At 31.9% G+C, this 20,453-nt stretch overlaps 1 protein-coding gene, 1 long non-coding RNA gene and 1 pseudogene across 4 annotated transcripts; 1 reads left to right on the top strand and 2 right to left on the bottom strand.

Moving 5' to 3' along the window:
- Positions 1 to 765: 765 nt before the first annotated feature.
- Positions 766 to 3,378, bottom strand: LOC111279114 (serine carboxypeptidase-like 26; annotated as a pseudogene). The gene is made up of 6 exons (XR_016334578.1): positions 2,652 to 3,378; positions 2,423 to 2,520; positions 2,058 to 2,298; positions 1,825 to 1,973; positions 1,645 to 1,740; positions 766 to 1,279 (listed from the first exon to the last, which is right to left on the bottom strand). The product of XR_016334578.1 is annotated as a serine carboxypeptidase-like 26 (transcript).
- Positions 3,379 to 3,516: 138 nt separating this feature from the next.
- Positions 3,517 to 7,884, bottom strand: LOC111279635 (beta-glucosidase-like SFR2, chloroplastic). Of its 2 annotated transcripts, none has more exons than XM_022866603.2 (10): positions 7,655 to 7,884; positions 7,200 to 7,557; positions 6,937 to 7,075; positions 6,198 to 6,364; positions 5,598 to 5,819; positions 5,233 to 5,404; positions 4,898 to 5,131; positions 4,655 to 4,804; positions 4,429 to 4,558; positions 3,517 to 3,950 (listed from the first exon to the last, which is right to left on the bottom strand). In XM_022866603.2, the coding sequence occupies exons 1-10, from the start codon at positions 7,824 to 7,826 to the stop codon at positions 3,763 to 3,765; spliced, it is 1,932 nt and encodes a 643-aa protein (XP_022722338.2). In that variant the 5' UTR covers positions 7,827 to 7,884; the 3' UTR covers positions 3,517 to 3,762. The 2 variants fall into 2 exon arrangements, with proteins under 2 accessions (XP_022722338.2, XP_022722339.2); XM_022866604.2 differs by having other exon boundaries at positions 5,233 to 5,401.
- A 5,512-nt stretch (positions 7,885 to 13,396) lies between these two features.
- Positions 13,397 to 14,519, top strand: LOC149510810 (uncharacterized). The gene is made up of 2 exons (XR_016334794.1): positions 13,397 to 13,533; positions 13,867 to 14,519. It is a non-coding gene; the product is annotated as an uncharacterized LOC149510810 (long non-coding RNA).
- Positions 14,520 to 20,453: the final 5,934 nt, after the last annotated feature.

The raw sequence follows: 20,453 nt of genomic DNA, 5'->3' as shown, positions 1-20,453 counted from the left end.
TATGTTGATATAAAAATATAAAATAAAATTTTTTATTTTATTAAATTTATATATAATTATTATTAAAATTTTAAAATACATTATTTTCATATTATAATCATTTTATGCTATAGATTGGAATATCCGGACGACCAAGAATGTCCTGCTTCATGAATTAGCTTTTTCAAACTAAACGACGGCGTTTTCCTTCCCAAAGGCTTCAGTTGCGCAACAAATTTTGTGCTATTATAGTAACCTAACGCTTTCCATTTTTGACGATTAATATATTCACCAAAAACCAATTCTACTAAAAAAAAAAGAACATAAGTCCATTTTGTTTTGTATTTAAAATTGTTAATAATTCAATCTTAATCACTAAGATTTTAAGAATATAATAATCTATCAACAAGTCAAATAGTTATTGAATTTTTTTATTTTTTATTAATTAAAGAAATATCTTTTTTGACTAAAAGAAAATGAAAAGCATAATTGCACATTGAATTTGATTTATTCAAACTTGATTTTTTTTACTATGTATCCCACTTTTAATTATATTTTACTTTTTATTTTCTAATAAAAAAAAGTAAGAAACAAATAAAAAAAGTCAAATGGATAAACTATTATTACATGACATGTGGCAACATTGTTAGAGTAATAATTATTTAATTGTTTTTACTAAATTATTACACTATTTATTTTATTAAAAAAATTAAGTTACTAATAATATAGTAATAATAAGTTATTGGAATATTGAGATAAATGGGAATGTGAATAAAAAAGTTAAGAGCGGCCAATGAAATTTTGTACCATTATTTAATCCTTATTACACAATTTTTACAAATATAATTTCTTTCATAGATTTAAACAAAGGGAGGCTTGTGCCAACAACAAAATCATTAAAAATATTTTATTTATTATTTTTTTAGTGTATGTTAGAAAATGAGAAATTGGACATAAGTCATAAGAAATGTGAAGGGCTTGTGCCAAGTGACCAGTCCTTCTCACAGTCACTAATGTCAGCCCTTGGTAATCACGTTCAAATCATGAAAACAACCTTTTGCTAAAATATCCAAAAAAAAAAAAATTGCTTATAATAGATCCTTTTCGGGATCCGCATATAGCGGGAGTGCTTTAGGCAGCTGCCCTTTTTTATTCTCTTGCTCAATTTTACGCATTCAAAATTTATTTCATGCAGTAGTAAAGATAATGAAGAACCTGATCGTTGTGGAACCAAGATTGCCAGGGTGATTTAAGAGGAAGCCCAAGTGCTTCAACTGTTACTATTCCATCCATGTCCCCACTGTTAAAAACCAACCAAGCAAAATCAAGATAAGACTCAATTATTTCTTCCCCAAACTTTGCTTTTACTTTGTTTCTGGATTGTCCCCATTAGGAGACTTGGAACAACATAAGTCTTGAATTAATCTCATTTCATTATTCCATTCCACTCTTATCCTGTTGGGCATTCATAGTCCAACATTCCAATTTGGCAACTCTTAGATGAGACAGCATTAGAGCACTTAAACTGACAATTTCACTCAAACTTAACTTTTGACACTGTTGATCTTAAAAATCCCAAATCTCATATGATTTTGAGGAATAACTTAGTTTATAATCAAAATTTGTATCCATTTTATAGTAATGGAGTATGAAAATTGGTTCTACCTATAGATCCACATCTTCAAGTTTCCTTTGATAAGCTTCTTGTAGATAGGCAGTACGGAGAAAACAGAAATATTATATTTCATCGAGACAGAATCACTGGAAAAATCAAAATCACGTTAGGAATCAAATATGAAAATTAAATGTTAATCAATACCAGTAATTGGGAATTCCTTTTCTTACCTGCAGCTCTTCCATTTTCCTCCTCTGGTGTTTGCATGGAGAGATGTTTGAACATCTGCCCTGTTGAAGTATTTTTCCGCATATTCAGAATAACATGGATCATAGCCTCCTGCGGGGATCCTCAGCCTGCTTAAGCCATAGTTTTTTGCCTGCAAAATGGCATGGTTACACTTTTAACATCATATTTCCATTCATGAGAAACTTTATTTCATGCTAGATAGCTAGATATTCACCTTCCTAGCAGTTGATGAAAATCTGCCGTTAATAACACATTTGGGGCCATAGATATTATAAATATCAATTTCCGAAGACTTCCATAACAACATCATTGCATTCAATGGACCAGTTTGAGACCTTGAAATCACACACTCGTTTGACTTTATGGTAGAGCTCGTCTGATATTACAGAGTGGCTCCAAGAATAGTCCATTATGCCAGTGAGGTCATAGTGATCATTGGTTAGTGGATTTCCTACCTGCAACATGTATTTACCTTAGGAATGTTTTGCTCATATATATTCATTAGACGCTGGTGTGTGAGTTTGTGGTATTTCCTATAGCTGAAATGGCATTATTTTGCAGTATAGCATAAAAGCTTACTATAAAGCCTTTGAAATGAAGGTCACCACCATTTTTACCAACTCTTAGTGGACCCAACTCCGAAGCTGCACCATAGGCTATGGAAGAACAACCAGGTCCTTTAACAGCGAAAAGATAAGAGTCATAGAGTCAAATCATAGTATTATACACTGACTGTCAAGAATGAGTTGTTGCATATTTATACTAGACTTAAAATTATTTGCAAACTTGCAATAATTGTTCATATAACCTCTATTAAGCCAGAGTAGGAGAGGCTTCTTGGATGGTTGAGACTGAGCTTCCAAGAACCAGTAGAAAAGGGCCCTACCATGCTCTTGATTTACAGTGATATACCCTGAAAAGTGTGAAATAGATAGGCTCGCCGGTTGGGCAGGTAGATTGATTGCTCTATCAGATTCCTGAGCTGTCAGGTAAGTTCCTGATGTATTAATGCAAGGAATTAAAAAACCAAGAAAGAAACATGTGAATGAGGGACAAGTGAAAACTCCTTTAGCTGGAGCTAAGGATCCCATCTGTATTTCAAGTTCTGCAACTCATCTATAAGTTGCAAAGCTGGAGTACTTTCAGGAATATATTTGCTTGCATTATGGTATCTAATTAACCACTTAGCTAAAAGAGTCAACTAAGAAATTAAATGGCTGAGATCCAATGGGAAAACATCTTTTAGTTGATAACAAATAGGATAACGATCACTTTCATGGTTTTTTTGGTGGATCTTTTTGTTCTCGTTAATTCGTACAGTGGAGACGGCCGGCATTGACTAGTTGACAGAATTATGTTGCAATCCAACCACATTCATATTAATGATACAGACATTTTTAAGCAATTATCTTACATTTCAAAGGAATAGGTACGCCTAAAAGACTTTGCTTAGTACCTCTGCCAAGCGGATGGTTCGAGGCCCTGCCAATTTCCAGCAGAAGACGAGATAGGGTAAGCTAGAATCTTGCTTTCAAGAAAAGAAAGCCCATCGTGAAGATTCTTCAGGTGCCTGAAGGACAGATCAGCACCTTATGCCATCCAAGAAATGATTGGCTCTTTGATTATAAGTTTTGCAAGATCATGCAAGGAGATACAGCTAAAGGAAGGAAGGGTTGCATGTTTAAATCACTTTATTACAAGAACCCGAGTCTTAGGGAAAAACACCTGTACAAATTGACAAAGCCAAAACCCAAAAAAAAAAAAAAAGAAAATCTAGGTTTGGGGTTGCATGCGAGACAGAAAGAAGACAGTCAGCTAATATTAGAGTTGACACATATTGACTTAAAAATGTAATAGTCCTAACTTTAGTAGCAATGTTGAAGGAAACAAAAGATCAGTATGGACAGGCAGTCAGACACTCAGCTCAAAGGCTCAAGAACCAATTCAGAATCAACTTGTTTTGATTTTCTTTTCTTTTTGAAGGAGAAAAGTCGGAGAAGGAATCGTGAAAAGCAGCTTAACGGGTCTTGAAGACCTTCCATCTCGTAGTGTCCAAATCGCCAGTCTCGTTCAATATAAGGTCGCTGTGTAGGTTTGTCAAGGCTTCCTATCAAACCAAAATGACAACAAATAATATAAACATTATTATTGGGACTTTGACATTTAGAGGAAAAAAAAACATTAACAGCAATTATGAATCAAGTCAGATTTTGCAATTCACAACAAAAATTGAACTTGCACCTCCACAAGGTCATTTGCAAGTGACTAGTACAGAGCCATGCATGTAATGTATTTAAGGTTGTGACACCTCCTACATTTTTTTTATTAAACTTTAGATGTCAAACCAATAAAGAGAAACTTCATTCTATGCTTGGTCTTATCTTGAAAATTTTCATGCCAATTTCTTATCATTATTACTGTCTTTCTACTGTGAGGTCCAACTTATCCACCATTTATTTTGGATGTGGCTAATCATAGATCATCCTAAAATGGGATGCAAGTGACAGAATCAATCTTTTTCCATTATCTATGTCAAGAAAAAGAGATTAATATAAACTTACAATAAGAAGGAGCTCCTACAGTACCTGCATACATCAAACCGTGTTTATTAACTGCTCGAACGAAGGGTCTTGTTTGCTTCTCTTTAGCAGCATTTTGGAGTTCATTCCATGCTCTTTCCCTGTCTTCACGTGTAATTTTGCCTGTGGTTACCACCTGAAATCAACATGGACTATGATGTTTCAGTACAAACACATGAGAGTTGAATTGGGAAGCCCAATGATGGAACATTCATGTGGAAAAGAACATAACCTTGGAAAATAGGTGATATGAAGGACGTGGGATCCGAGCAAGGCCATTGACACGATCAACTGCTACAAGTCCAAACTTGGGACCGTAACCATCAGCCCATTCCCAGTTGTCAGAAATAGTCCAAAAAAGGTAACCGAGCACGGGGACACCCTGTAATAAGCCAGAAGAAGATTAGCACTCGGTTCTGTAAATAACTAATTTCAGAAAACCAAATTCCAGATTTTGTCAAGTTTACAGCCAAACCATGATCATTGCTGCATAAACAGCAAGCAAATGTTCTAAAAGATACGGCCTACGGATCACATCTGTCTCATCAGAAACCCCATTCTCTGTAATGATGAAGGGAACCTTAAGGTGTTTGTATCTTTCATGGAATTGTATTAGCAGATGAAACAAGCCATCTGGATAAACCCCTCGCCCTGATTCACTGTACTCATCAGTCTCTACTAGCTTCAGTCCAGCACCAGATATCACTTCCTGGCCATCAGAAGAATAAGGTCAATAGGTTTATATGTACATTGTTTTGTTAACAGGAATTTTTTGTTAAAAAAAGTCAAATGGGGAAAAAGAAGAAGAACCTGTCCATAGTAGTTTATGCCTATAAAATCCAGCTTGTCGCATATGCTATCCACATATGGAAAAAGAGTGAGAGAATTGGCCAATGTAACAGCAGCAACATCAAAGAGACCATATGGCCGCGTAAATGATACATTATGTGCTACACCAACCACTGTGTTTGATAATGAGCTGCTGAAAGAAATAGTATTGGAATGTTATAAATTTGAAACAGCAATTATAAATATAGAAAATTTGTCAAATGTGTGAGGACATGTATATCTATGTTTTCTGATCTTCAAATACCCACTAATCCAACTTGTTAGAAATATGTGAAATTCTTTGATAAAAATTCCTATTATTCAGAGTCTTCATAAGGAAGAGAAACCTTTTTTCATGGATATAGTCATAGGCCTTTGAATGTGCAATAGCCATCCAATGCATGGCCTGTCTAAAAACACCAGTTGGTAGAGCAGAAGTGGCAGCCTCCAGCATATCAGGATGACCACCAGGCCAAGCACCCGCACAATAAGTAAGCATGCAGAAGACATGAGGCTCATTAAATGTTATCCAATAGTCAACCATATCTGATACGCCATTGACAACAAGCCTGCATGATATGCACACAAAAAAAGGAGTTATGAAACTGGTAGGACATACAAAAACCAGACATTCTTAAAAGCAGCCTTATCTTTCTGTCTCATAATTTGAGTTAAAGTTCAGTTAAGAGCAGCAATTGAATGTTGAATTCTTACCACTTTCACACCTAGTAACTGTAAGTTTTTAACTCCATAAATTTACCTTTCTTTTAATACCTAAAGCAAAAGACAGTAAAATTTGTTTATAAAGCTTTCTCTTTTGGCTTATGCAACGGACAGATGAGAATACTGAAATCAGCTCAACCTTGATTGCATTAAGAAAAGTATGATTACTGAAATCAGAGATGCAAAAGTATAAAACAGAAACTACTACTTAATGGAAGACTTACTTGGTAAACTCTATGAAGTAATCAACTGTCTTCTCCAGCTTCCATCCACCATAATCACCAGCCCATGGGGGCAGTGAGTGATGAAACAGTGTGAGCATCACCTTCATTCCATAAGAGCGAACCCTGCTGATGATCCATTTATATCGCTCTAATGCGGCATAATTGACCTAAAAAGCAACGCCATATGGCCTAACTAAATATGGATTCATTTAAGTTGAATATAGGAAAAACAAGGAAACTTGGAAGTCATATAGGCGTCTAAAATTTGACCAAAAAGCATCCAACAAACAAATACTTTTAACAGGCAGGAGGATTGTTCCCCTCTTTTGTCACAAGTATGATAGCCTTATAAATACCCTCCAACTTGTTTCTCTTTTACTTACTGAACTCAAGGATCCCTTAACAGTTATTGTAGATTAAAATGGACAACACTACGTATGGTGTGAACATGCATATGAGAGAGAGAGAGATAAATTGGGTATATTTGAGCTATGGTCAAGCATTTTAGCTGTCACTTTCAGATTTGTAGTGAAACATTCTGCAGTCATTCCCATGGACATAGAAACATATTTCAATTGCAGACCAAACCAAAATCAGATCCGGAGTCAGTCAGAAAGGCATCAACTTGACTTGGTTAAAATATCATACCATTTGTAATTTCTGTTGTCTATATTATGAAAAATGGAAACAAAACAGATGACAAGCATTAAAGCATATGGTAAAGTAGCATCATACTTACAGCATCCTTAATCCCATTAACTGGCTCCTGTGGCATGATTCGACTCCAGTCTATTCCCATTCGAAAGATACTGATGCCAGTATCTTTAGCCAATTTCAATTCTGTGTCAGGATCAGACCAAAATCTTAATCTTTCCTCCCTGAAACCGATTAAAGCAATCCGTTTCTCAAGTTGTACAAAACCAGAGAGGAGTAAGAGACACATTTTATGCACCAAGGACCCTTCTTGTAACTAAAGGCATCAAATTACATAATAAGGCTTACGGGTGAGGAGCATTGTGCCATGCAGCTACATTATGATGGCATTCGTCATTCGATGCAGGCTCTTCAACCTCCTCCTCCTCTACAAACTTCTGTAACCCTCTTATCATGGCTTCCATGGCAACCTTAAGAGGCTTCTTCTTTTTGTTAGACTGTTTCCCTGTTAACGGAGCTTGATGAGAGCTACCATCAGCAGCAACAGCACCACCAATCACTGCATCAGCTTGCGCTGGATCATCTCTTGTTTCTGATTTATGACAAGGATTTTCTTCAGCAAACTGTAGCCAAGCATCGTTGAGCCTGTCTTCAACATGTGCTGGCGCTGTTGCTAATCCAAAGAAAAACCCATTTTCCTCCTCACCTGAACACATAAAAATAACCAGCTAGCTTCACTCTAAATCGTCAAATCCATCTCGAACGCTAAATAAAAAGAAATTTTGGGTCTGATTGAGTGTTACCGTTGACATTGAAATCAGCAAGCGTATCAGAGGATTCGTCGATTGGAGATTTGAACCGTCGGAGATTCTTTTTCCTGTAACGCGAGAAAGAGAAAGCGTTGGCTGCGATGGACAATGTCACAATTATTCCGGCGAGCTTCGTCGCCGACCAAAACAGCGCTGTCAACGCCATTTTTGCTTTTGTTTGAATTTTGAGATTGAAAGACTGTTTTATGATAAGCGTGAGAGTTGGGACTTCGAGATCGAGCGGTTTGTTATCATTAAGACACGGATGGTGACTTGGAAAAACGAGATGCGTCCACGTGGCATAGTTCGGACATGGATGTAACGGAATCCGTTCTTAGCCTTAAACCACAGAAGGTGGGTGGCGTGCACGCAAGCTGTATTTCTGTATTTGCGCGGTTCGTTTTCAAGCGAAGTGAAACTTTCGCTTCTGATGGAGCGTGGGTAAAGTTGATGCTTCTGGTACCATCCTCATATAATTGACAGGAACCGCCGAACCCGGTGGCGCGTTAAATCACAGGGATTAGAAGTCCGGCCCAGCCTGATAAATGGCTAGTGTTTTATTATAATTATATTAGGCCAGCGATAAGTGGGCAGTTGGACTTAGGGTAAAAAAAAATCTATTTTTTATTCTATTTAAATTAAATTTAGATATTGAATATATATATATATATATATATTAAATTCGTATTAAATTTTAAATTAAAAAATAAAAAATAAAAAAAATCAAATTAAATTATATATTTTTATTAATTTATATATTTAAAATTTTATAAAATAAAAAATAATTATTTTATACTTAAATTTATTTAAATATAATAGAAATTATATTAAAATAATATATAAAAAATTTAAAATTTAAAAATCATTTAATCGAACTAAATTAATAAAATTCGATTCAAATCTGATCATATCAAAATTTATAAATTCTTAATTTTATGTATTATAAAAAAATAATCTAATTTAATATAAATCATTATCCTCTAATTAAATTTAAATTTAAACTTGAATATATTCCGTGTATATGTTTCACCTTCAAATTTCAACCCTTACTTCCTAAATAAGTAAATATAACTATGAAAAGTTTATTTTAGTTTAATTATAGAATTTTTGTTACTTTATTTTATATTCTTGGTGTGAGTAGATAATTTAAATTAATATTTTTGAAGACAAAAAAATTCAAGATTGTTTTCAATATGATTTTATTGATAAATGAAAAAAAAATTATTATTATCATATTTTCCACCATTTGAATGTTATTGGCTAAAATATAACTAATAGTTGACAATATGGTTTTTTTGGTACACTGAAAAAAAAAAAGTTAACACTAATGTGATCTTTTAATAAAATATTTATATTTTAATAATTAATTTAACAATAATGTGATCTTTATTAAATTATTTATTAAAAGATAATACATGGTGAAAGGTAAAAGAATGGGTCCAGCCCAAATAAGACATTAAAACCCACAAGCCTACCACGTTGATGGGGATTGGGATTACAACATTATTGATGAGACCATTGGCCCCAGATGGACCAGGCTGGACCAACATAGCCATCTATCTGCACCCAAGGTGGCCCACATAAACCTTTAAAAATTACGAATTTAAAAAAAATTTATGCATATAATTTTTTTTAATAAATAAATAAAGGGTTATGTCTAGGAAGCAGTGAATGGTCCACGATCAGCTTTCAGCAACTAGTTCATTTGTTTTTTACCATAGTCAACCTCAAACAGGTGATGCGCCAAGTATTTTGAATGAGTGTTTTTGTCAGCATGTAAAGCGGATAGGAAGAGATTTACACCAACTTTTATAGGTAAAGGTTACAAAATTTTTATGAAAAATGAATAAACAAAAAATTAAAATTAAAAATTAAAATTAATAAATTAATAAATTAAAAATTTTCATTATATAAATCAAATGTATAAAATTTAAAATTTTTTAATAAATTTTGATATATTTATTAAATAGATATTTTTAATAAAATATTAATAAAATTTTTATGGTAAAATAAATATCAATTAAATTTAAATTATAAACAATATTTTTAATATTATTTTACATAATATTAATATTCACATTAAATTTTATCAATATATTAATTTAAATTTTTTATTTACTTATTTATAATAAAAAATTTTACAAATTTTACCGATAAAATTTCATATAAATTTTATTCAAGTGGATAATAGCCAATTAATTGGGTGTGTTCCTAATTACAATGAAAATCTGCAAAATTAAATGAGTGAATTTTTGTGGGCCTTTTTTTTTTCTTCCCAGTTTCAGAATCAGATAATTTCTCATTTTTCACGCTTTGAGCCAGAAAACTCTTGAGGCTTTTGCTTCCATCGATTTGGCACTTCCAAATTTAAAATTGCATCTGTTTTTCTTCTTTGTAAATGACAGGGAAATTGGGTTAGAGAAGTGGGTTAGGGAAGTGACTAAAAATATAAAAGAAAAGAAATGGGCTGTCACCATTTTACCTGGAAAACTGTAGGTGGACCAACCAAGCACCAAGATTTTTCAAGAAGAAAATAATCACTATTTTGTCTGCAAGAATCTTTGCAGGGTTTTGTTCCCTTTCTTCTACCAAACGGGCCTCTCCAAAAGACCAGAACAGAACAGCACAGCTCCATTTTGGATTCACATGCAGAGGGAATTTTTTTTTTTCTTTGAGACATGTACCGATGGAATTCAAATCACAAACACCATCCTTTATCCCTATCTTCAACATTATTGGTTTCCTGATATGGTTACGAAGTTTTATTGTCAAAGTCACTCCAGCACCAAACGAGTACTGCTTTGAAGCTTTGATCATTCAGTAGCAGTAGTAGCTGCATGCATGGTTTGCATCCTCTAATGATTTATTTCCAAGTAGTGGATGTCTCCTAGTATTTCAGTGATTCCTTGTCCAAACGTGGTTTTTCTTATTCTGGGTCTCATATGTCACATCAACTTCCCCAATCTGCTACAGGCAAAACAATTTGCTGGTAGCTGCTAGTGCAACAGCTTCAAGTCCAATGGTAATTCAATGATTCTATATATCTACTTTTACACGATATTTCATGGCGAAAAGGGCTTGATTCTAACCTTACGAGAAAAAAATCGAAAAAATTAAAATTAAATCGAAATTATATAGTGTTTAATTCAATTTAAATTTTATTTATTTATTTAATTTATATCCAATTCGAATATTAAATATATATATATTAAGTTTAAATCAAATTTTAGATTTAGAGGTAAAAAACAAAAAAAAATCAAACTTAATTATATATTTTTTAAAATTTTTATAAAATAAAAATAATTATTTTTTATAAATTTATTAAAATATATTAAAATAATATATAAAAAATAAAAAAATAAAATTTTAAAATCAATAAACCAAATTAAACCAATAAAATTCGGTTCAAATAAATTTGATTCAAATTCAAATTAAATTTTAAAAATTTATAATATTATGTTTTATTCAAAAAAATTAAATTAAATTCGATTTAATTCGAATCGTTATCATTTTTATTTACATCGACGGTTAAAAACTCTCTTTTTTTCTTTATTTTCTTTTATATATTGCGATCCTGGTTTAGGATCGATCGTGGCTAATACATAGTCTAGTAGACAGCATTAGAGTACGGCAATAATATGGTACTGATCTTTTTCAAACCTTTGATTCCATGTATTTTAAAAGCCTTTACTCCAATATAGAACGGGAAGGGATTCCAATAAATATCAATTTAACGTTACATGCATATATGGATTATGGCTAGACTCTAGAGCGAAGCAATGGTACGGGCATGATATGGGGAAGGGGCCAAAAGGGGCTATAGCTAGAGCTGGACCGCAACTGGAATGGCCTTCCCTTGAGTCAGGAAATGAGCAGGGAATGGAAGTAAGCAGCAGCCGTAAGGATCAATTGACAAATACATATCATAATGTTACACAAAGCACTCAAAGAAAGTAGATAGGGTATATTAATCTCACATAGGATAGAAAAGTAAAAATTATTAGGTATGTATGCATTGGTGTTATACACTCAAATAAATCAATTTTGTGAAGAAAAGATAATGATCACATGATAAATCAATTTTGTGAAGAAATAGTAACGACCACATAATAAGAATTTCCTAAGCGTTAATAGTGGAAGATGTGATCAGCTTGCCGCTGCCCTCTTGCATGGCCGCCTAATATTTCATACTTAAATTTGGCTTACTGGGTGTAATTATATGGCACTCACCTTTGTTTTTGTAAACACAAAATTTCAGTCAAAGCCATAAGCCAAACAAGAATTCATTAACCATTAATGTCACCGGTTATTCAAATGCTATCACCTGACAACAGAAGATTCATGGCTATTGTAAAAGAAAAACCCAAAAGTAAACGAGGAAATTAATATATATTTATTGAAGTAACATTGGCCATGGTGGGACTGGAAACTTTCGGGGGTTTCTTCTCAGGTTTTGTTAACAATAAGATACTGCTAACAGTATTGTTTTGGGCCATGAAATTAATAAGAATTTTAAGTTTGTGTATGATTTAGTGTTGACTGTGCAAGGATATGCTAGAAAGTGAGGAAATGGAGAGGATCGATCCATGCCAAAAATACAGTATTAATTAATAAAGAACGGAAGCCAAGGAATTGGGGAAGGTGATTAATTTCGCATTATTTTGACCATATCTTAGGAGACTGTGATGCTAACATCTCTTTCGCTCACATGTAAATTTGATAATTTATATATTTATATCGTATAAAATATTAATAATTAATATATTCATGTCATATTTTATATGAAAATTATATATTATAATTTGTGTTTACAAGAAAATATAAAATATGTATTTTTAATTTTATTAAATTTATTTATAATTTTTTTAAAAATTTTAAATCATTTTATTCGTATCGATTTTATGTTATATTACTATATTATATTTGAAATTATCAATTCTATTCACATGCCCTTTTCACCTTGAGGTTCTATGTATATTCCCCTATAAATTAGGGTGCCCTTCAACAAGTGATCATATGTTGTGGTTTGAGCTTTAGAAAATTAATGTTCAATAAACTCCACTCTTTCAAAAAAAAAATCAAATGTACGTTAATTTTTATTAAGGTTTTGTTTGATAGAAATATATAAGAAAGAAAAGTTTTAATATAATGATTAAGATGCATAAGACAATGCTATATACATATATTTCATTCACATAATTAAATTATACATCAATGCAACTTTTTTTTTATTTTTTTAAAATTTAGTCACTATGTTATAAGTATGTGTATAAAAGAAGTTTATATTTAATGCATATAGATTCTATATATTGTTAACGAATCAGATGATATTTAACTCATTAATGAAAAAATTTTAAAACAAATTAAAATTTTGTATATTTCTCTTAAGGATTTAATACAAATTTATATTTATTTATTAATAAGATGATATTATTCAATTTATTAATAATGTATAAAATTTAAACTATGACAAAATTTATGTAATTGTTAAGTATATATAATCTATTCTATGAAAAGTTTTAATATTTCAAAAACACCTTTTTTTTGTACAACTAAGACCACGCAAATCAAACATACACAGTCTCATTAGTCTAAACATGTATTTAATTGAACCAAATTCCTTTTTTTTTTTTTCCTTTGGGCCTGGACAAGTTGCTTTCAGGTCCATGGGCTGCCCTGAAATCTCTCCCTTTTCCTCGCTGTCTGAGTCACCTCTCTGGCTTTATAAGCCTAACCCCATCTCTCACTTTTCTCTTACAAAGAGTCTTCACCTTTCCCTGTGCTTATAATTCTCATTAGCTGTCATTCTCTAGAAAATATGGAGGAAAAAGAAAAGCTTTCACAGGAGAAAGCAAAGCACAAGCTTCCACAGGGTATGAAAAAAGACTTTTCATAGTGTCAAAGCTCTGATCTTTTTTCTCTGTGCTGTCATTATTATTTATTTCTTCACATGTTCATAAAAGCCTATGCTACATGTTCTTTTGCACTTTCAGCTGGTTCAAACATTTCATGATTGAATTAAAACGATTTTTTTAAACAAAAAAAAAAAAAGAAATTTCTCCCACTGTCAAGCTCTTCTTCTTTTTTGTTGCAGCTGATTGTCTTAAATCTGCCGAGTTCATATGTATTTACAAAGAATTGATCCAATTTGCCTTTAATCAATCCCTATTCATTCCATCTGTATTCTTGTCATGTATGTCATGCAGGTTCCCTAGTACTGATGCATGGGAGTATGATCATCAAGGGCAAGCAAGTACTGTTGAGGAATGAAATTATTGGTGGATTCCAATTTGGTGCCGGCAGCTACCATCCAACAGATGCTTGTTCATCTTAATCTGGTGCTATCCTACCTGAGCTTTTTATTTTTATTTTTACATCATCATTCTTCTTTTTTTTTTTTGTCTTCTTGACCTTGTAAGACCTTTTCTTGACCTTGTAAGACCCCGTCCAGTGTTTCTTCCTTTTGTTCTTGTTTTCTTTGTGAACTGTATATTACAACATTCTGATATAGAGTTTGCCTATTCTTCTTCCCCATTCCTGTCCAACTCTTCTTCTCCTTCCCTGTCTATCCCTCCTGAGCTGTTTGAATTAGCCATCTCTCCTCAAAAAACTTGTCCCTGATCAAAATCCTATCCTGGTTTGCTTTTCCATCCTGATAACATGTAAAATTTAGGAAAGAAACGGTGGTGAAATCCATGTTTTGAGGTAGAGTTTGCTTGTAATAACAGTATAGTGGTTGAATGGAAGCATTTGTTTTCGTATTTTTGTTAAACAGTAAAAGCTTTCAGTTTCATATTCTGTTAAGGCCATCATTGTCGATTGTTATTATATGTGCAGAAATATGCTTTCCATGGCATCAGTTTCGTTGTTTTATATGATGTTCGGCTAACAAGTGAGAGAACAAATATTCTCTCTGATCTGTTGCGTGTAAGAGTTTCTCCTCGTGACTGACTGCTCTAATGTTAATGAATTAATTAATGTACAACACACTAACGTATATATATATATATATATATATCCACTGTATTATTGGAGCTTTTCTCATCTATCTTCTTCTCTGTCTCTCTCCAAAGAAATTTATTCACACAAAAGCTGATTAATTTCCTTAATTTCATGCCCATGTATCAGTTTGATTTACTTTCTTCTTTAATGCAAGACAAGTGGGATATAAGTGAAAGATTGAAGTACCCAATTTGGCATATAAGCCCAACGACAGTTAAAACTCATTTTGTAACATTGCTGATGAGTGATGATGAATTGATGATCAGTACAAAACGCATAAAGAAACATATACTTGAGAAAACCCACTTTGACAGAGAGGGCAGTACTACTTTCAGACAACTTGTCTTGATTAAGAAGGAGAACTCTTGGGAATATAGATGCTATTTTTAATACATATTTTTATGCAAATGCTTATTTGAGAAATCTTAAACTAAGTGTTCTATATAATATTCTTGGTCAAGACTTCAAAGGAATCCAAAGTAATTTCAACTGTGCACTCAGCCATCTACCACACAAATATATGTTTGGATAATGTGTCTTTAACTCCCACAACTCTTACAATTCCCTTGATAATTAATATATGAGCTACGTTCAAGAATTAGGATGTGGATTAGAAAGGAAGCTCCTTCCTTGCCAAATTGGGATTGTCCCAATTGATGTGGATTAGACTTTGGAAACTCAAAATAAACATTTCATTTCACACAAAACCTAAATGGTAACAAGCAATTTGGGGTAGGATGAATTATACAACACATTGATACAACCACCAGAGTTTGAAATGGGATCAGAGGAGGCAATAGCTAGGTTTACTACTGTTTTTTTTCACATTTCAACTTCACATAAGAGATTCCTTTACTTCATTGGAAATATGTCAGCATCATCATGATCAAATAACTTTTGTAGGCAGGTTGGCTCGAATAATGTCTTGGTTTACCAAACCTATCACTTCAATTACTTGTAAAGGGCAGCCAGCGCATAAAATGCTCTCGTTATGCATGGGATTCCAGAAAATATCTATTGTACGCAATTTTACATTTACTTTTTTACATTTACAAGAGGCTGTTTCCTTGCATCACTTCAATTACTTGCGAAAAAAAAAAGAATAAATTATGTCAGACATACCTGAAGAGAATATCAACATCTGTCCCCAACTATGATGATAATCTAACATGCAATTTGAAAACATATATGAAGGTATATGTAGATTAAGCAAAGTGTAGACTTCACATGGACCTCAATTGACTCAACATACATGGTTTTGAAATAACAATTCAACCCAAACATACCGCAAACTGAGGAGAAAAACCCACAAATCAGGTTAGTATTTTGAGTGAAGGTGAGAGTAATGGCATAGCTCATTTCTACTGAGGCAGCCTCTGTTGCTTTTATAATGGGCCCATTGGGTTTAACTTCTATTCTTAATTGCTTAGGAAAAGACTCTTTGTTGTAGCTTTGTTTTGTCAAACAAAGAATTTCTCAAATTGGGTAGTACTTGGTAATTATTATCTTGTTAGACTTACTTTTTGAGTAGCAAAAAGGGGGAGTGCTGCTGAGTTTTCTACCACAAAATGATTATGTCCTCAAGTGGGCAGGCTTTAACTTGTCTCACCCCAAGGCTTGGCCATTTATTTTACTCCTATGTGTTTTCTGGCAGTGAATTAGGGGGGGAATGTGACAACATAAAAGCTAAAAGCTTGAATTGAGCCTCATGATGTCTCTTGTATTCTATTTCAACTCTTTTGTGTTAGGTGTTGCCAACATTGGGCCCATTTGTTTTCTCTATCTTTTTACCATCTTTATGCAACATACTAACATGGCACATTCATTAGGGTTTTTTTTTTTTTTTCAATATTTTTCCAATCATTCTTTCCATGACCCTTGAAAAGGAGAGTATTCATAGTTGATAAATGACCTCTCAATAATTGCCTAAACGAAATTTTTAAAAAACCATGGGCAAAATATAAACTCCAATGTCTTGATTTTGACAAGGAATTGAAAATAGGTTATGCTTGATGATAGGGGCATTTTAATGTCTAAATTATAAAATAGATTTTTCTCTACTTAATATAAGGCAATAAACAAATAAAGATATATTAGTTGTTTTGGTTGAGTTGATATATTAAATCGATCTAAAATATTAAGGTTTACGTCAGTTTGATTATCTGAACAACTTAAGAGTAAATGTTTTAATATATTGATTTATCGTACTTTAAATGAGCAGTCAATAATCAACTTAGCTTGAATCTATGAGATCAACCTTAGTCTTTTAAGTTGACCTGTACAGCTTAAGTCCAAAACTTTTCATCACAAAGATATGAATAATTTTGTATTTTTATTATATCTTAAACTTTAAAACTTTTAAGTCTTTATTCCATTCTTTTTTCCTCCTCTCTCTTAGATCAATTTCTAATTTAAATGTCAAATTATAAATGCTAAAATCATCGTCGGCCTTCGTCGATAATCGTTCTCTTTCTTTCCTTTGTGTTTTCAGAATTTTATCCAGATAACTAGCAAAACACTTGACTACCAAAATCAATACATCTTCGAAGAATTGATCAAATGAGGGGATATCATTCAATCCTGGTTAGTTTATTTAAGCTTCTTTTTCCATCTTCAGTATAACAACACATTGGATTTTGATTTTTGACAAGGAGCTAGCTAGAAAGTAGTAACGAATTCCACCCATCCACTGCCCTTTTTACAAGAATATATTCCTAAGCTGTGGGCTATGGCTGATCAGATAGGGGTGGACCCTGAGTCTTGTGAAGGAAACAGCAACAAATAAGCCTTAAATAGATGTATTTGAATGGGCCAAGGACAGTCTGAAGGATCTGGGCTGCCCAACAATCAACAAATCTTTGATTAATTGTTAGGTTTTTCTTTTCCATGATTCATAATCATACAATAATATTCCACAAGATTAAGCTTTCAAGTTTGAACATGACATGACCAACCAATTAAGAAGCTGGAATTTGTTTTCATTTTGGTATAGAACTTGCGAGTTGTAGTCAAAGTTGTAACTACAAAGAGAATGATAGCTTTTCATATGTGCTCTGAGCTGTTTGTCTGCCTTAATTTGTGTCAAAGACCCACAGTCCACCATAGGCACACTGATCCCACCCAATAATTGGACTTCCATGGCATCCCAAATTAATCTCACACAAACTATACTTTTTTTTTTATTCGAGTTGATTAAAAATTGAATGCTAATCCTTATTATAAGTAAAAATTTAACACTCTATCGATAAAGCGTGACTGTTAGTTTTGTGTATATGAACCCTAATTTATTCCACCCATGTCATTTTCTAGAGGTTTCATTCCGAAAAAGACATTGAAAACTCAGCTCAGCTAACATCCAATTATAATAGGTTTCTTCTGGTTTGATTAACTATAAATAAATATCTGATGCTATACAAATTTGTAAAAGATTTCCAAAGAATATTCTTTGATTTTAGAAATAAAAACAATTTTTAAGGATTATTTTCCCTTACAAGTTATTGTTGGGTTAATAACTGTTCTAATTCTTCCCTTTGGTTACCATTTACTATCAAAATGTATTACATAGTGCATGCATGTGAACTTCATACAGAAAGCTAAGACTGTGTAAAACAACAAGAATAAATTAACCTTTATATCTCTTAATTTTGGAATTGATAGTCGACTGTATGAAAGATAAAAAAAAGAATCATGTTAAAATATAATTTTAAATTAAAATTGTATAGTAATGTTGAAAAAAAAAAGAATTGGATTTTTCAATAGGAATGAAAAGAAATATTATCCTTTAGTTGACTTCCATCGTTAATAAGTGTTATATGATTCTTAACCTATCGTTTTCTTTTTTCAATATTGTAAACATTTCATTCATAAGTGTCAACAGTTCAAAAATGGTTTTTTTTTTTTTTTTCAAATTTCGTCCATTGATTTGAAAGTGGATAGGCTTACATAGGAACCCACCATCAAAGAAGAACTCATGCTTATTCATTTTATGCCAAATTGAATAACAAGAAAGAAGATAACTGCTTTGATAGCATCCGAGTTGATGGATACAAAGAGCAGCAACTTAACATAAACTAAAAAGAAATTTTAAAAGCTTAGGCATGCTTAATCTGTCTCCTCTTTTCGGGCCATGCTCCATATTCTTGTTGCCCTATCTTAATTAGGGTTCCTAATTCTATTCCGATAAGTATGATTCTTGCTACCCTTATTTTGACATAAATAACATATATATATATATACACATGTGCCACGAATCTTGTATCGATAAGAGAATTGATAATAGAGCGTTATACAATTAGATAATAGAGAATGTAACGAATCCTATGTTTATTAGAGAAAATAATAGTTTTGATCTTATAAATCATTAGATTTTCTCCATCTAATAAACATATCTTTCGAGTTAAAAATATAAATCCATTACACATGCATGTACACTATTCCATTCACTTCAAATTTCAAGATAGTTTTAATTTTTTTTTATTCTAAAAGCAAATTAAAATCATGCTATATATATTGTGACATCATTTATGACTCAATTTCTTGTAAGGGTAACTGTCATGGTAGCATGTTTCTTTCAACATTGAACCTAAATTTAGGTAACTGTTGATATTTGACTCCCTATATAATTATTGTAAGGGGTAAAGTTGTTTTCACAAAAGAAGAGAGGGGACAAGGAGGATAATGCAAGTGACTTCATTGATTATTAAATCCTAACCAACCTGAATCATATACTCAAAAAACTTTTGGGTAATATCTTTATAATTTAATAAAAAAATCTTTATGGATAATTATGGGCTTTTCAACTTCAATTATTGCATGTCTTGTTTAAAAGATTAAGGTTAAAATAATAAAAAATTTCTTGAATTATATCGTTTTATTTAAATATTTTTTTTTAATTTTTATTACACTCGAACAAATTTTTATTTTTAATTTATGTTCAAATAAAATTTTAATCTTTAATTTGTATTTAAATAAATTTTTAACATAAATTTATCATTTGCTTGAAATAAAAGTTTATTTGAATATAACTTAAAAAAAAATTATTTAGATACAATAAAAATATAAGAATTTATCTAAAAAGATTGATGAAATTCAAAGGTTTTTTTTATTATTTTTACCCAAAAACAAATTGCTTGCATCTCTGTCTAATGTTTTATTGGTGGGTTGGACCTTCGGACTGCTAGAAATTGCACACCAGATTGGGCTTGAAATGGGCCACCGCTGCCATGTGCCACTCAAAGCTATAAAAAAATCAGAGTCTCATCAATGTTCATAATGCAATTGTGATTCATAAAAAAAAAAAAAAATGCAATTGTGATTGTTGTTGGACAGTGCCTCAGAATGGTATGAATAATTGCAAGACTGAAGCTTTTCCAAAATTTCTTGTCCATGCATGTATAAAAACAGCACATAGCTATGAATAATTTAAACAGAATTGGTTTTCAGAATTACCCATTTAATTTTTGTTTTTACTCAATTAATAATGTGTGATAGAGTTTTTTAATTACCAATAAAAAATTGATTCAATTAGTATACGAATGACGGCCCAACTCATCCTCAACGAGTTCGACCTCTTATGCTTTTTTTTTTTTTTTAATTATAAGATAATTTAAAAAAAAAATCCGATCAAATTTTAAGTAAACTCATTCCGATCCAATTTAATATATTTAGTTATTTTTAATTAAATATAATTAAATATTTTTATTTAATATTATATTTATATTAAAAATAATATTTTATTAATTTCAGATCAAATACAATTTTATACAATATTAAATCAGGTCGAGTCAATATG

This window comes from Durio zibethinus, chromosome 27 (genome assembly GCF_047325235.1).
Source record: "Durio zibethinus cultivar Kanyao isolate XHJ-2024 chromosome 27, ASM4732523v1, whole genome shotgun sequence".
Lineage (NCBI taxonomy): Eukaryota > Viridiplantae > Streptophyta > Magnoliopsida > Malvales > Malvaceae > Durio > Durio zibethinus.
The sequence above is the reverse complement of the archived record's forward strand: the minus strand, read 5'-3'. Positions and strand labels throughout refer to the sequence as shown.

Bases quoted from the DNA above. Each gene is read 5' to 3' on its own strand.
- LOC111279635 (XM_022866603.2), bottom strand. From the start codon at position 7,826: ATGGCGTTGACAGCGCTGTTTTGGTCGGCGACGAAGCTCGCCGGAATA. The intron at 7,558-7,654 runs GTAACACTCAAT...TTATGTGTTCAG, and splicing joins TGCTGATTTCAATGTCAACG to GTGAGGAGGAAAATGGGTTT. The intron at 5,132-5,232 runs GTTCTTCTTCTT...TCTGATGGCCAG, and splicing joins GCATAAACTACTATGGACAG to GAAGTGATATCTGGTGCTGG.